Here is a 15,657-nt window from a genome sequence, read left to right as displayed (position 1 = left end):
ATCAATCCAAGAAATAGATAAGAATTGGGTTAGTTTAAAATTTTCTCAAGTGCCAGGTGTGGTAGTGTTCAAGTGCCAGTTGTGGTGGTGCAAACCTGTAACCCCAGCAATTCATGAGGCTGAGGCAGAAGGATTACAAGTTTGAGGATAGCCTCAATAACTTAGCAAAATAAAAAATAAAAATCCCCGCCACTCCAAAAATGTTTTTTCTTCTCACAATTGATACCACATACTTGAAAATCCCTTAAAGTATTAGGGAAACTTTTACATCATTTTTGTAACCATTTTTCAACAGTGAAGAATTCTACTGATATAACTTTTAAGTGACCCCTATTCAAAAAATGTAGGACTTTTAGCTGCTTTCATATAAACACTGCCTCTATTTATAATAACCCAACTACTACATTTGGGGAAAAAAAAAAAAAAAACAACAGTTTTTTACTTATAACTCTTTCCCTAGCAGCAAACTGGAAGCAATGGCAGACCACATAAGAACTTTAGGTACAGCCTTTATTAGAAGTAGGTATGGTCTAGACTCCACATGCAATTATGTCTAGTAACACTACTAAAGCAAACTTCAGATTTGAAACCCTCAGTTTAATAAATTTTATAGAAAGTGACATGTATAAAGAAACTAAAGTTAATGATGTTTAGCTGCATTTGAGAAAATACTTTAAAAATAATTGGTGGGGGAACACTAAGCTTCCACAAAGATGGTCTTGACACACACCAGCAGCAATAAGGTATCTACAAAAAACCACCAAACTCCAGAAGCGAAATTTCCTTTCCTAACCTATGTTAGAAAGGTCCCTTGATAAAAGCAGTCCAAAATCTGATAACAGGGTCTTCTTCAAACCTGAGACTTTGTAGATGCACAATTGGGGGGGCGGGGGGGACTTTATTTTTAGAAATGCTTCTACTGTAAAAATTAACCTGAAAACCAAATACAACAGAATTCAATCCAAATTTGAAAGGAGCCAAGTCTATAATCCCAGCTACTCAGAAGGCTAGTACAGGAGGAATGGAGTTTGAGGACAATCTGGACAACTTAATGATACCCTGTCTCAAAATAAAATTAAAAAGTGCTAGGGATGTAACTCAGTAGTACAGTGCTTATCTAGCAAGGCTAAGGTCCTGGATATGACTCCTCCAGAATCAAATAAATAATTAAAAATTTTAAAAGGAGGGGTGGGGTTGTGGCTCAGCAGTAGAGCGCTTGCCTCCAAGTGTGAGGCCCTGGGTTCAATCCTCAGCACCACATAAAAATAAACAAAAAAAAAGGTATTGTGTCTGTCTACAACTAAAAAACAAAAATTAAAAAATTTTTTTTTTCAAAAGGAAGGAATATGGTTCAAGAATATAATTCAGGGTTGGGGTTATAGTTCAGTACCTAGCACACATGAGACACTGGGTTCAATCCTTAGCACCACATAAAAATAAAATAAAGGTATTGTGTCCACCTACAACTAAAAAATAAATATTTTTTAAAAAGGAATATAATTCATCATGGATCATATTTTAAAATGGCTCATATTTTTAAAAGGATCATATTTAATTAGAATATTTAGGCAGAAGTACACAATCCACTCTCTCATGACAGATATTTGTGTAATCCAGCCAAGCGTGGTGGTACACATCAGTAATCCTAGTGGCTCAGGAGGCAGAGGCAGAAAGATTTCAATTTCAAAGACAGCCTCAGCAACTTAGCGAGGGCCTAAGTAATTCAGTGAGACCCCATCTCTAAAAAAAAAAGTGCTAGGGATGTGGCGACATGGCTCAGTAGTTAAGCACTCCTGTATTCATCCCCTAGTACCCAAAACATAGAAGAGATTTTGGTAATACAGAGTTTACTAGACATATTATAAATGGAAAAGATACACTGAATTATATCTAGCACTTTACAATTATGAAATAATCTTGGAAGATTAACTTCATCTAAGTCTATATTTCCATCAAAAATATGAGCACACATCCTATAATTCCAAAACACTATAGATATATATTTTCCCAAAAAGCCTAGATAATAGAAGTTTTGCATTTATATTAGATATCGAAGTTCCCTTTTCAAATAACAGCAATCATTTTTGTGCAACACAGTCTAGGAAAAGAAATAGTTGCTAAATGAGTATTTTTGAACTACCAAAGAATCTTTAGATTTACAAATGACCTAACATATAAGATGTAGACATCTAAAGTTTCAACGCTATAGGCAGATTTGGGCTTTCTGTTAAGAACTCTAAGAAACCTAGAGTTCTGTCAGAATGACTCAGCTTTATCTTCAGAAATCTCCATAATGCTCAAAAAGGAGGCTAGTAGCAACTCTGAGATCTAAGAGTAGGCTTAGTTCCCTTGACTTTGGTCAATATCCCTGAATGGACATAAAGCTGTATTTATTTCAATCTATACATGGCTTATTCCTATAAAAGCTTGTGTGACAACACAGGTAAATGTCTTAAATTTGTTTGGTTATTAATACTCATATCTTAATTGAACAAATTAATCCACTAAAATCTTCTGTAAGCAAATGAAAAATACATTCAACAATTATGCAACATTATGGGGCTGGGGATATAGCTCAGTTGTTAGAGAGTTTGCCTTGTATGCACAAGGCCCTAGGTTCAATCCCCAGAAGCATTAAAAAAAAAAAGCAACATTAACCTGACAGAAGTCTAAGTGTGCATGATAAAACTCAGTTAATAATAAATTATAAGCAGTCAAGTATATTCTAAATGCACAGCAGATAAGCATTATAATTTATATGCCAAAATAAATAAAGGTCTAGTTACACTGAGCAATTAGATTCTTTTTAGCTATAAAATGATACAAAAAGATTTTATATAAAGGATTTAATGGTATCTTTAAACTCTAATACTTTTTTGAAGGTATATCAGGGATTGATCCCAAGTATGCTTAACCACCAAGCCACTCCCCAGCCCTTTTAAAAATTTTATTAGAGACAGGGTCTCACGGAGTTGCTTAGGGCCTAACTAAATTGCTGAGGCTGGATTTGGATTCGCAACCCTCCTGCCTCAGGCTCCTGAGTTGCTGGGATTACAAATGTGTGCCACGGCACCCAGCAAGAACTTCATTCTTTTACAAGATGTAAACATAAAAAAATAAAATACACTGTGGATCCAATTAGTATGTCTGTTTGCTCTTTAAAAATCCAGCAAAGCAGTGGTATACACCTCTTGATTCTAGCTTCTCAGGAGGGTGAGGCAGGAGGATGGCAAATTCAAGGCCAGCCTGAGCAATCTGGCAAGATCATGTCTCAAAATAAAAATTAAAAAGTGATGCTTAAGTTGTAGCTTAGTGGTAGAGCACCTGCCTATCACATGTGAGGCACTGGGTTTGATCCTCAGCACCACTTACAAATAAATAAGTAAATAAATAGAGGTATTGTGTTCATCAACAACTAAAAAAAAAAAAAAAAAACCCTTAAAATTAAAATTTAAAAAATAGAAATTAAAGAGGGTTTGGGTGGTCAGGCATGGTGGTGAATGCCTATTAACCCAATGACTAAAGAGGCTGAAGCAGGAGGATCCCAAGTTCGAGGCCAGTCTCAGCAACTTAATGAGACCCTCATCAACTTAGGAAGAACTTGTCTCAAAAAAACTAAAAAGGAATGGGGATGTAGCTCAGTGGCAGAGCACCCCTGGGTTCAATACCCCAGTATCCAAAAAAAAAAAAAAAGTTGGGGATATAGCTCAGCAGTGAAAAAAATTAAAAATCTAGGGGCTGGTGATATAGCTCAGTTGGTACAGTATTTACCTCACATACACAAGGCCCTAGATTCAATCCCCAGCACCAAAAAAAAAAAAAAAAAAAATCTAGTTCTAAGACTAAACTATTTCTCATTTCTTATAAAAGATATGACCCATTTTATGTTGTATTTAGGATATGCCTAGTTGGTAATCAAAACTCAAAATGACCAGGTTAGGGAAGTAGTTCAGTGGTAGAGAACTTGCACAGCATGTGCTATGATCCTAGATTTGATTCCCAGGACCACAAACAAAAGAATAACAACAACAACAAAAAAAAAAAACCTCCTAAGACTTACTTAGAATACTAGAAGCCCTCCCACAAATTCAACATAGAAATTTTATAAGATATAAAAGTGTCAGGCTACATTAATCTTCAAATACCCTATTATCCCATCACTCCAAAACACACCCAAGAATATACACAACAGTAAACAAACTAAACACAAATCCTACATAAGAAAGCTGATTTCTTTCTGATAATTCCCCACCACCACCATCCTTTGACATAGCAATTCTTTTTAATATGAGAAGTAGTTAAGGCAGAAAGAACAGTACATGAATGAACTTCATACTTAATTGAAGATGAAGGTCCCAACAAGACTTAAGTATATAAAACAGTAAAGTTTGAAATTTGATTTGTAAAATAGTTCAAGGTCTGGTTTGGGGAGCTCAATAAAAGGAATTTATTTATTCATTTTTGCTTATGTATTTTGTGATACTGGGGACTGAACCCAGCAGTGCTCTACCACTAAGCTGCATCCCCAGTCCCTTTTGTTTTAAATTTTGAGATAGGGTCTCAATAAATTGCCCAGGCTGGTCTCAAACCTGTAAAGCTCCTGCCTCAGGCTCCTGAGTAGCTAAAATTATAGGTGTGCGCCAATGTGCATAGCTTGATTACTTATTTTTTAATTGTAGAAAGCATTCTCATGTGTATAAGAATATCCAAAATTTGCTGAATGTGGGTAGTAATGAGACCCTGATTCAAAACTTTAAAGAAGGGACAGGGATACAGCTCGGTGGTACAGCACTTACCTAGCATGGGAGAGGTTTTGGGTTTAACAGCAAATACTGAAAAAAAAAAAAGTTTATATATATAAAATATTTATAATTTGGTGTTTAAATGGTTAAATGTCCATCAATCCACTCTGATATATAAAATGGTCAAGATAATCTAAACTGCACTTGACTTCTGCCTCCAAACCGAATTTAAGTCTACAGGTACAGAGCAACATAAGTACCTAGGGGTGTGGGGGTCCTAAGCTATTAAAGGATGGTTTTGGTTTTTTCCTAGGGTAAGGATTACAGTGGAATGAGAAGAAGAGGAATACGATACTTAGATCTTGCCTAACTTACTGCTCCAGCAAAACTGTCATGTTTCAATAATTAGGAACATAAAATCTTCTAGAGTAACAAATTTTTTCCTCATTGTTTCTATTCCATGATGACAATTTAACACTTAGGACAAAAAAAAAGAAAAAAGAAGAAAACAATTAAGCCATAAATTAAATGCTTTTTAGTTAGATGATGTATGAAGAACAAGTCAAATTCATAGAAACAGAAAGTTCAGTAGTAGTTACCAGGGACTGTTGCCAGAAGAGAATGAGTTTGATTAATGGTTCAGTTTGAGATGATGATGAAAAAGTTCTAGAGACAGGTAGTTAGTGATGGTTGCACAATGAATTTACTTAATGTCACTGAACTATACACTTAAAATGGTTAAAAAAAAAAGTTTTTTAAAGTTATCTTCAAGGAGGCCATTTAAAAAAAAAAAATTCAATCCATCAACTATACTTCAAAACACAAGACCCAACTTCAAATTACAAATCAGTTCAGGATTTCTCTTGTGTCTTTTATAGCAGTACTAAGTATGAAATTCTCTACACCAGTGAGTGGTATGTAGAAAATGTATACGTTTCTTTCATCTTTTATCTTTAATGAAGAAATTAATGTCCTTGAAATATCAAGAATCATTTATTTGGTCAAAACAGCCTTACTACTAGAATCAGCTAGGAAATCTTTAGTAATAAAGAAATATTTTAATAAGGGCTCAAGAAATTACATGAGGAATTTTAATTTCAATAAAATTATATTTATAATAGAAATATCAGGATTTCATAACTAGTTCTATAATATCAATAAGGTACATGTAATTGCAGGTGATTACATAATACTTCTACTTTAGAAAATTAGAAAAGTCAGTTTGTTACTGCATTTTTCCTACAAATTTGTAAAGGACTGAAAACAATCTTTTAAGGATGTGTGCCAACTCAATCTGTAGGATCCAAGACTTAGAAATGTGAAATTATCCCACACCTAAGAGAAGCCCAGGGATCTTTTTACATAATTTGTGATCCCATATATAGTATATAAGTGACAAGAAAGTTGCTAAGTGACAAAAAAGCATCTGCCAAGTCTCAAAAGCAGCACATACCAAGTCACATCAAGTATTGGTTCACAAAAGACGGGGGTTTTTTTTGTAGTAGCAAGAAAACTAACCTGGTAAGACACTTCACGTTGAATAAGGAATAATCAACAAACTGGCTTTAACAATGCAAATACCATAATACGGATACAGTTTCATTAAAAGATCATATGGAAGTACAAAATTTGATTTACTCAGATATTCTAAATTTAAGAAAACAAACGTATTTATGTCTCACATTTGAGTAAACAAAAGATTTCTGGTATATTATTATATTGTAACAGGGATGAGAATTTCTTAAATCTCAAATGTGTTCATATGGTTGTATTTTTGGTTTTGGAGGGTACTAAGGACTGAATCCAGGACCTCACCCATACTAGTCAAGAGCTCAACTACTGACCTACGTCCACAGTCACAGCTGTATGTTTTTTTTATATTTCAATACTATAATCTAAGTATCAATACAATCTTGCAAACAGTTGCCTACTCACTTAAACTGTGATGATTTTAATCACTTCAGCAACAGTGTACCTCGACGGTAATGGCAGACTGATAGATAAATGGCCTAATAAATTATCTGTACTTACAATGTAACATTAGTTTCTGGAATATGTAGTAAGTATAACTATTCAAGACAAACCCAGACAAAGCTGAAAATAAGCTGGGCACAGTGATGCACACCAGCAATTTAGGAGGCTGAGGCAAGAAAATCACAAGCAAGTTCAGGGCCAGCCTGGGCAACTTAGCAAGACCCTGTTTCAAAATAAATAAAAAAGAGTGAAGCTGTAGTTCAGTGGTAAAGCACCCTTGGGTTCAATACCCAGTAATCAAAACAAAAACAAAAACTAAAAATAATTATAAATATTCGAGTCCATTACACTTTAACTCATCTAATTTGCTTAGTTCTTTATTCACTACCCATTAATGTAAAATTTCATGAGCTGACACAATTAAATGTATACCTGAAAATGTATAGGTCAATAATGACTAGTCAGAACTTTCTATCTAAATGAGTTCTGACAAGACCTGGAACAGATAATCAATTCTTATCTATGAAAAATGAGTTCAGGTTGTCATTAAATAGAATTGCATATACTAATTCTAGTACCAATAGTCTCTCTAGTTGATTTCAACAACAAGGTTAATCTAGAACCCTCTAACAAGGGAAATCCAGGACAATGCCAATTCCTAAGTGTTTTCAACTCAAAACATTAGAACCCTGAAATATATTCATTTATAATATTTCCATACATTTTTTAAAAGTCTAAATTCTTCAGAATAACATGCCTAGAAGCAAACTAAAACCCAATATGTAATATATCCTATTTTCATTTGATTCTATCAAGTAGATGGGGTAGTAACTAAAGAAAAATAATCATCTGAAAAAATAAAGCCTATGTAAAAATAATCCTAAATTACTTTTGCGGGGAGGGGGGAAGGAAAAGGTCTAACTAGCACTTACAAATTAATAAAACTAATGAAAACAGGGAGTGGAAAAAAAAAAGAAATGTCAAAACCAACCCCTCCTCGCTGACCATCTACATGTATGGAACGGATGTGATCTGCCAGATCTGGGCTAGAGTTGAAGCAAGCCTGGCACTGGTCCCAACAACAATTATAGGCAATATTTTTGCTTGAAGAAGTAGTGCTTCCTTGTCCGTTCATCATTGCTGGAGTTGAACGCCCACTGGAAATTGTGCTGTCTACATCCATTATAGTACTGCTTATGCTACAAAAGAAGAAAAAAGGCTGTGTTATTCCTAGAAATTCACTAACATGATTTTATAAATATTTAATCAAGATTACCACCACATTCTGCTCCATACAAATAAAGCATACTAACCACATTCTCCATTAGAAAACAGCAACATTTTGAAAATTATTTACTTGGAAGTAAAAGTACAAATAGAAGCAGAAACACACAGCACCTCAAGCAACTTTGACAGATAAGAACTGCCCCAATACTATACTACAGAAAACAGGCCCACACACAGAGCTTTGTCCCATCTCATCGATTCCCTGGTCTTAAGAAGCACAAGACAGTAACTCTTTCTAGCTATAAATAATTCAGAATCAAAGCATTAACTTCACAGGTCTGAAAATCATTTTGATGACCTGAAATGTTTACTTCTATTCATCAATATGAAACTAACTGCTATCACATCTTACCTCTTTCCAACTCAAAAGAGTTGGGAAATTTTGCAGTACTTCCCCTTCTAAGTAAAATAGTAGGGGCCAGTTAGCTCAGTAGTAGAGAGCTTTCCTAGCAGCTGAGAGGTCCTGAACACAGTTAATTCAAGACCTTGGTTTTACTAAAGTCCAAATAAATAACTTTTATTCTTTTTATTTTTTAAGATAGATTTTCATCATGTTGCCCAGGCTTATTTTAACCATTTTTTTAATAGTTAATCATCTCTATCTAATAAAAAGATTGAAAATGCCAATCAATCCTTTTTATGTCTTATTTAATAAAATACTACATTAGTAATTGTCTTATTTACTAAAACAATTACATACTAAGCATGGTCAAAATACTCAAAATTTCACACTACTAAAATGTACCACACTTGAGCCTTCATTTTAAAAGCAATATAGAGCTAGGGATGAAACTCAGAGGTGAAGCATTTACCTAGCATGTGTGAGGCCCTGGGTTCAAATCCCAGCACCATAAAAGAAAAATTAATAAATATTTTTAAAGGTAATTAAATTTCTTATTATCTTTCCTATAAATAAAACTACATAAAAGTAGCTTCAATGACACAAGAATTAACTGGTAAATTAATTAGTTTTCAGACTAAATTCACCAAAAGCTGTGCATCTGCTTATAATTTAAGAAATACCAGGCTGTATCGGGAAGATCACAAGATACAGGCAAGCAATGTCAACTTAGTAAGACCTAATTAAAATTCTATATATAGGCCAGGCGTGGTGGCACAGACCCCTAATCCTAGTGGCTCATGATGCTGAGGCAGAATGACAAAGATTCAAAGCCAGCCTCAGCAACTTTAGCAAGGTTACGAGCAACCTAGTGAGACCCTGTTTCAAAATAAAAAATGAAAAGGGCTAGGGATGTAGCTTAGTGGTTAAGCACCCTTAGATTCCATCTCTGGTGCCAAAAAAAAAAAAAACCTTCTACATATAAGGGTTGGGAATATAGCTTAGTGGTAGAAAGCCCCTAGGTTTAATTCCCCACTACCCCCCCCCACACACAATTAATTAATTAATTAAAATGCTGGGGGTGTAATTCAGTAATTAAGCACTCCTAGATTCAATTTTAAGTACCACAAAAAAATAGTAATTGTGATTATATTAACCTTTCAGATGAGGTCTCATTATGAATCTCAGGCTAGCCTTGAACTCCACCTCAGCCCCTGAGTATTGGGACTACATGTATGCATAACACCAGCTTTTTATTAACTTTTTAAGGGGTATGCTACCCTCCCTGCAACATCTTATTATGGAAAATTTCAAAGACACACAGTGCTTCTGCATCTGAAACCAATGAATATTTTGCCCTATTTGCTAAGTGTTTTTTGGAATCATTTCAAAGTTACACTTCAATCACAATTATTTCAGCATATACTTTCTAAAAAGAACATTCAATCAACTATATACCAATATAACATTATTGATTCACACCTAAAAAATTAACAATATGAATTGTATTAATTTATTATGTGATCTTTATAATTACTTAACATCAAAAATACACATTTTTAAAATCAGCAAAAGTAGCCAGGGCGCACGCCTGTAATCCCAGCAGCTCAGGAGGCTAAAGCAAGAAGATCCCAAGTTCAAAGCCAGCAATTTATTGAGGCCCTAAGCAACTCAGCGAGACCCCAGACTCTAAGTAAAAAACAAAAGGCCTGGGGATGTGGCTTAGTGCTTAAGCGCCATTGGGTTTAATCTCTGGTACCAAAAAACAAAAAAAGTTAGTAAAAATGTTTGTGCAGAATGCTTTAGATATAAAATATATTTCAAGACAGGAATGGTAGGTAACACACACCTACAATCCCAGCCACTCCTGTAATTCCAATCATTTGGGAGACTGGGGCCCTAATCCATTTAGCAAGACCCAGTCTCAAAATAAAAAATAAAAAGGGCTGGGGATGTAGCATCAGTAACAAAAAAAAAAAAAAAAAAAAACATAACAACCTCAAACTTCCCCTTAAAGAATATTCTAATATTTAAATTAATCTGGCTGAATTCCTACCAGTTAATATAGATTCTAAATTTCAACTCCTAAGGCTTCAAAATCTTCCAAATGTGGCCAGATAAAGCGGCACATGCCTGTAATCCCAGCTACACCAGAGGCTGAAGGAGGAGGATCGAAACTTGGAAGCCAGTCTGAGAACTTTAATGACAACCTGTCTCAAAACCAAAAAATCTAAAGGGCTATAGCTATGTGATAAGCATGCCTCTGGGTTCAATACCCAGTACCACCAAAAAAAGGCGGGGGGGGGGGGGGGATAAAACCACTCTCAAATATGATCAGCTCTTCAGTATCTGAATTTTCACATTGTTTGATGTTGAACAAATAAACTGTGGATACAGGGGGTTTTTTTTAAATATCAAAGTACGTATTTTAACCACTAGAAATGTCAAGTTTCACCAGGTCCTTAACCCTAATATAGTTGCCTTTTTCCTTACCACTTGCTTTCTCTAAGTTAAAATATCAACTATAAACTCTAAAAATTTAGATAACTTGCATTTTATTTTTGCTTACATGTATCAAGAGAAGTATCCCCCTGTAGATTTCTTTGTAGTGTAATTTACCTACTTTGGGAAGAAAAATAGTGAATATGTTCTTTTCTTTTACAAAATTTCACTTCTGTTTTTATTTTGCATTTGGATTTTAATGTAATTTACATTAGCTATATACCTCATCCTTTACCTTTATCCCTCATATACTATAAAATTTCTACTTTTTCTTAGGTAAGAAGTATCTGATTTTCTTTTGTTTAAATGTAAGTAAGACTTTTAAAATGTAACTGATTTAGTACCCTTCATGTAAAGAGAAAAATATGTATATGAGATTTAATATCTAATTTGAGATAATATGAAACTCTCCAATTCTTAAGTTTTTCTGTTCTTTCATAACTTGGTGCTATTTAAGTAAAAATGTACTTCTTATTCCAAAAAAAAAAAAAAAAAATATATATATATATATATATATATATATATATGTCTCAACTATAAAGCATTTATTTACATGATTATACTAATTTAACTCCAAAGGCAAATATTTATAGTTTCAAGTGATCAATCATACCCAATTTATAAACAATCGCAGGAACAGTAATAAACCTCAATAAATTATGGTGGAACAATCCCCAAACTATAGTTAAGTAACACACACCCACGCACACACACGCACGCACACACACACGCGCGCGCGCGCACAGGATAATAAAGTTCCAATTTGCATACCTAAATGGATGAAGTTAGATATACACAGAACTATCCTCTAAAGGCCTCTTGAAGATACACAAACCCCAGTAGACACTTGTGGAAAGAAAAGGAAGGCTACAGGAGAGAAACTTACCCTTCACTGTATATGTCATTTTTAACCATCTAACCCATACTGCTTTTATTAAAAAGTTAATTGAAAACAAAGCCAAATCATTGTTTTTAATTGGGCAAATAAGGTAAGAGAAACTCATACACTTGTGAGACAACCATCAACCATCAACAACAGAACCATCTATACAGTGTTTAACATACTTTTTTTATTTCCACAAAAAGGGAACCTTACCAAAAAGAAAAAAAGTTGAAAGAACTATGAACACTTAAGCATTGTTTAGTCAGTTTGTGTGTGATAACATTCATTTGAAAGAGTACATCAGTGGGCACTATGGCACATGTATATAATCTCATCTACAAAAGGCTAAACCAGGATTCCAAGTTCAAGTCCAGTGTGGGCAATTTATTGAGATGATATCTTAAAAAATTATAATTAAAAAAAAAGTGATGGGGATATAGCTCAGTGGTGGAGTGCATGTGTTCAATCACCAGCACCTAAACAAACAAATAAATAATAAAAATTTTAAAAAGAGATGGGGATAGCGCTTGGGTTGTGGCTCAGCAGTAGAGTGGTTGTCTAGCAAGGCACTGGATTCGATCCTCATCACCACATAAAAATAAATACATAAAATAAGGGCACTGTGTCTATGTACAACTAAAAAAGTATATTTTTTAAAAAAGCATAACAGTACTTAAATAAAAAAGATGGTGATACAGATATAGCTCAGTGCTAGAATATCTCTGGGCTAGAGTCACAATATCGCAAAAAAAAAATATACACACACACACACACACACACACATAGCTTTTTAAAACATATGTATCAAATTTAGATAAATAGCATCAGAACCATACATAGGACTCAATGGAATAGCAAGGTAAACTACTATTTGGCTATAGGTGATATTCCTTTCATCTATAAATAAAATCCTTACTTGTTACTAGAAATACTGTATGTCTCTCCTATACTGATAATCAAATTGAAGGTAAAAATTCAAAAACAATGCAAAGCATTTGAGAATAAATACCCTATATCTTGGAAAGTCTGAAGCTATATACCTGATATTATACATTTCTCAACTTTTTGTTGGAGCAGACTATATTATGTGCCCTGGTACCTACTGTAAGTCTGACAAAGGGATTAAAAGCTAAACCTCAGCCTGGCACATGGTGCTCGGCTTGGGAGACTGATCAGGAGAATCAGGAGTTCAAAGCCAGCCTCAGCAATGGCAAGGCACTTAGCAACTCAGTGAGATCCTGTCTCTAAATAAAATACAAAATAGGGCTGAGGATGTGGTTCAGTGGTTGAGTGCCCCTGAGTTCAATCCCTGGTACCAAAAAACAAAAAGCTAAACCTCAACCAGTTTGATTTTACAAGAAAATCAACACACTTCCTGATACTCATGAATTTCTCTTCATGAAAAAAGGGATTATATAATTCACTATATTGAAACCTATATCACAAAAGTCACTCTCTTTCTACTTTTCATAATAGCTAACAACACTTATTGAGCATTTACTATGTGTTCTGCATTATTCTATGTGCTTGTGTCAGGTTGTATTTTCCAAAAAAAAACTCATAACAAGATTTCTCATCCTACTCCTTAAAATGTGGTGTCAAGAGATAGGGTCTATGTTATCACCCTTAAATATGAGCACGTCTGAAACTACTACAGAAGTGGTACTGCCAGATTTCCAAGACTAGGTCATAAAAGGAAATATAGTTCAAGTCTGTTTCTATCTCTTGAGACACAGAGCTTAAAGTCCTGAACTATCAAGTAAATAACCCGGTTCCTCTAAAGCCACCACGCAGAGGAGAATATGTGAAGAACACAGGCAGAGAGCAAGAAGCCTTGAGAAATTCCACTGTTCCAGTCCCTGATATGTGGGTGTTTCGAGCACAGGCACCAGTTTGTGATAGACACATGAAGAAAGCCAGTGAGCTTTGAGGATTCCAGTACCCAGTCTTTAAGTTGCTCTACAAGTTGACAAGAAGAGGAGCAACAGAGCTAACTACCGAGCCATGCTCAGATTGCAGATTCACAGGCAAAATAATAGCTGTTTTAAACCACTGAATGTTAGGATAGGCTGTCATACAGCCATTAAGTAGAAAAATGTTTTACACATATTAGTGTACTCAATGACAATCCACAAATAATAAGTATCTTCATCTTTTAGAGAAGCTAAGACACAAAAAGTATGTGACTTGCCCTAAACAAGTACAAGAGTTAATGTCAAAAAATTTAACACATTGCTATATATTCAAAGGAAAAATTTGAATACATTATTTACATTTGAAAAATTCGATGAGACAAGATGATTGCAAGTTCAAGGCCAGTATGGACAACTTACATCACCCTGTCTCAAAATAAAAAGGGCTGGGGTAGTATAAATCAGTGGTAGAATGCCCCTGAATTCAATCCTCAGTTCCACTAAAAGAGAAGAAATAAATAAGTCAGGTAAGGTGGTGCATGCCTGTAATTCCAGCCACTCAAGAGGCTAGGCAGGAGGATCACAAGTTTGAGGCCAGCTTGAGCAACTCAGCAAAACCCTATCTTGAGATAAAATAAAAGGGCTAGGACAAAGCTCAGTGATAGAGCATTCGCCTAACATTAGAAAGACCCTAATCAATTCTCATTACTACAAATAAAAAAAAAAAAAAAGAAAGAAATGAGATATAGCCTATAACATACACCAAAATTACTGACACTCTGATTCATTTACTATGCATACAACACAAATATTTCTTTAGTTTTACATGTCATTAGCATAGACACACAAAATATTTAACATGTATATATAATTTGACTTGTTTTCGGCAGATAGTTTTACTTATAAGATAAACTAACAAATTTAAGTTTCTGGAGTAGGAGTGGTGGGGCAAACACCAATAATTCCAGTGACTCCAGAGGCTGAGAAAGGAGAAACCCCACTTCAAAGCCAAGATTGGCCATTTTGCAAGACTCTGTCTCAAAAGAAAAAAATAAAAATCTCCGTAGAACACCAAGGTCAGTACCTGGTATGAGGAAAAAAAAAATTTTTTTTTAATTTAGTTTCAGGAAATCAATTAGTTCCAATAAAAAATTGATTCAAATTTAGACACAACAAGTAACACTGCTCTCGGGTAGATATTGTCCCTAATTAAGAAATTAGGCCACTGAAACAGATGTGAACCTAACAATGTCAACATAAAACACATCTACTAATATTCATTCCAGGAACAAAGATATAGTCAATTTACTTTTTCTTTTATCAAAGACAAATAGTTATAGACACTGATTTTAAACAAGATTAAAAACATTTAGACCATCAGATTTCTGTAAGGCTGTGAGGATTTGCTTTCTAAACTGCTACAGTGTTATAAATCAGGTCCTTCCTCAGAAACAATTAGGAAGAAAAGTATAGACAAGTGCCTATTTTACTGTATGTGTTATACATATGTGTGTTATAAATAAGTCAAATTTCCCTAAGGCCCTTCCTACTCACCTAAGGTAGAATGAATTCTGCTCTCTTTGATCCAATTAATTCGTACTGTGAATTAGCTATAAAATTCTCCTTTAAAGAAAACTCCCAGATCTAGCTTGCACCTCACACACAGTGGATGCTCATGGTTCTTAGTGACAAATTTAAGTAGGACTTTTAAGGTAAGTAAAATATACGGCTTCGTCACAGTGACATAATAATAAAAAAATTAATTAGAGGCACACTAAAAATCATTAGCTAAATCCAAGATAATATTATTATTATTATTACTACTACTACTACTATTATTATAATTACGAGCTATTATCACTGTAATTTAAAAAGCTAAAATGGATTTTTCTAATCAAGAAAAAGACTACTCTCTATCCCCACAATTATTTCTCTGGATAAAGACAAAAGATTTTTCTTCCCAAGACCCAGCAGCATTCACTAAATTAGCCAAAAGGGACTTTATGCAACAATGAT

The 15,657-nt window shown here is 34.3% G+C and overlaps 1 protein-coding gene across 2 annotated transcripts in view; it reads right to left on the bottom strand.

The window, feature by feature from the left end:
- Positions 1 to 15,657, bottom strand: part of Aebp2 (AE binding protein 2) — an 81,553-nt gene that overhangs the window by 52,214 nt on the left and 13,682 nt on the right. For both annotated transcript variants that reach the window (XM_076854164.1, XM_076854165.2), the window contains exon 2: positions 7,708 to 7,915. In XM_076854164.1, coding sequence (XP_076710279.1) covers positions 7,708 to 7,915 — 208 coding nt within the window. The remainder of the gene's footprint in view (positions 1 to 7,707; positions 7,916 to 15,657) is intronic.

This window comes from Callospermophilus lateralis, chromosome 4, assembly GCF_048772815.1.
Source record: "Callospermophilus lateralis isolate mCalLat2 chromosome 4, mCalLat2.hap1, whole genome shotgun sequence".
In the NCBI taxonomy this organism is placed as follows: Eukaryota; Metazoa; Chordata; class Mammalia; order Rodentia; family Sciuridae; genus Callospermophilus; species Callospermophilus lateralis.
The sequence above is the reverse complement of the archived record's forward strand: the minus strand, read 5'-3'. Positions and strand labels throughout refer to the sequence as shown.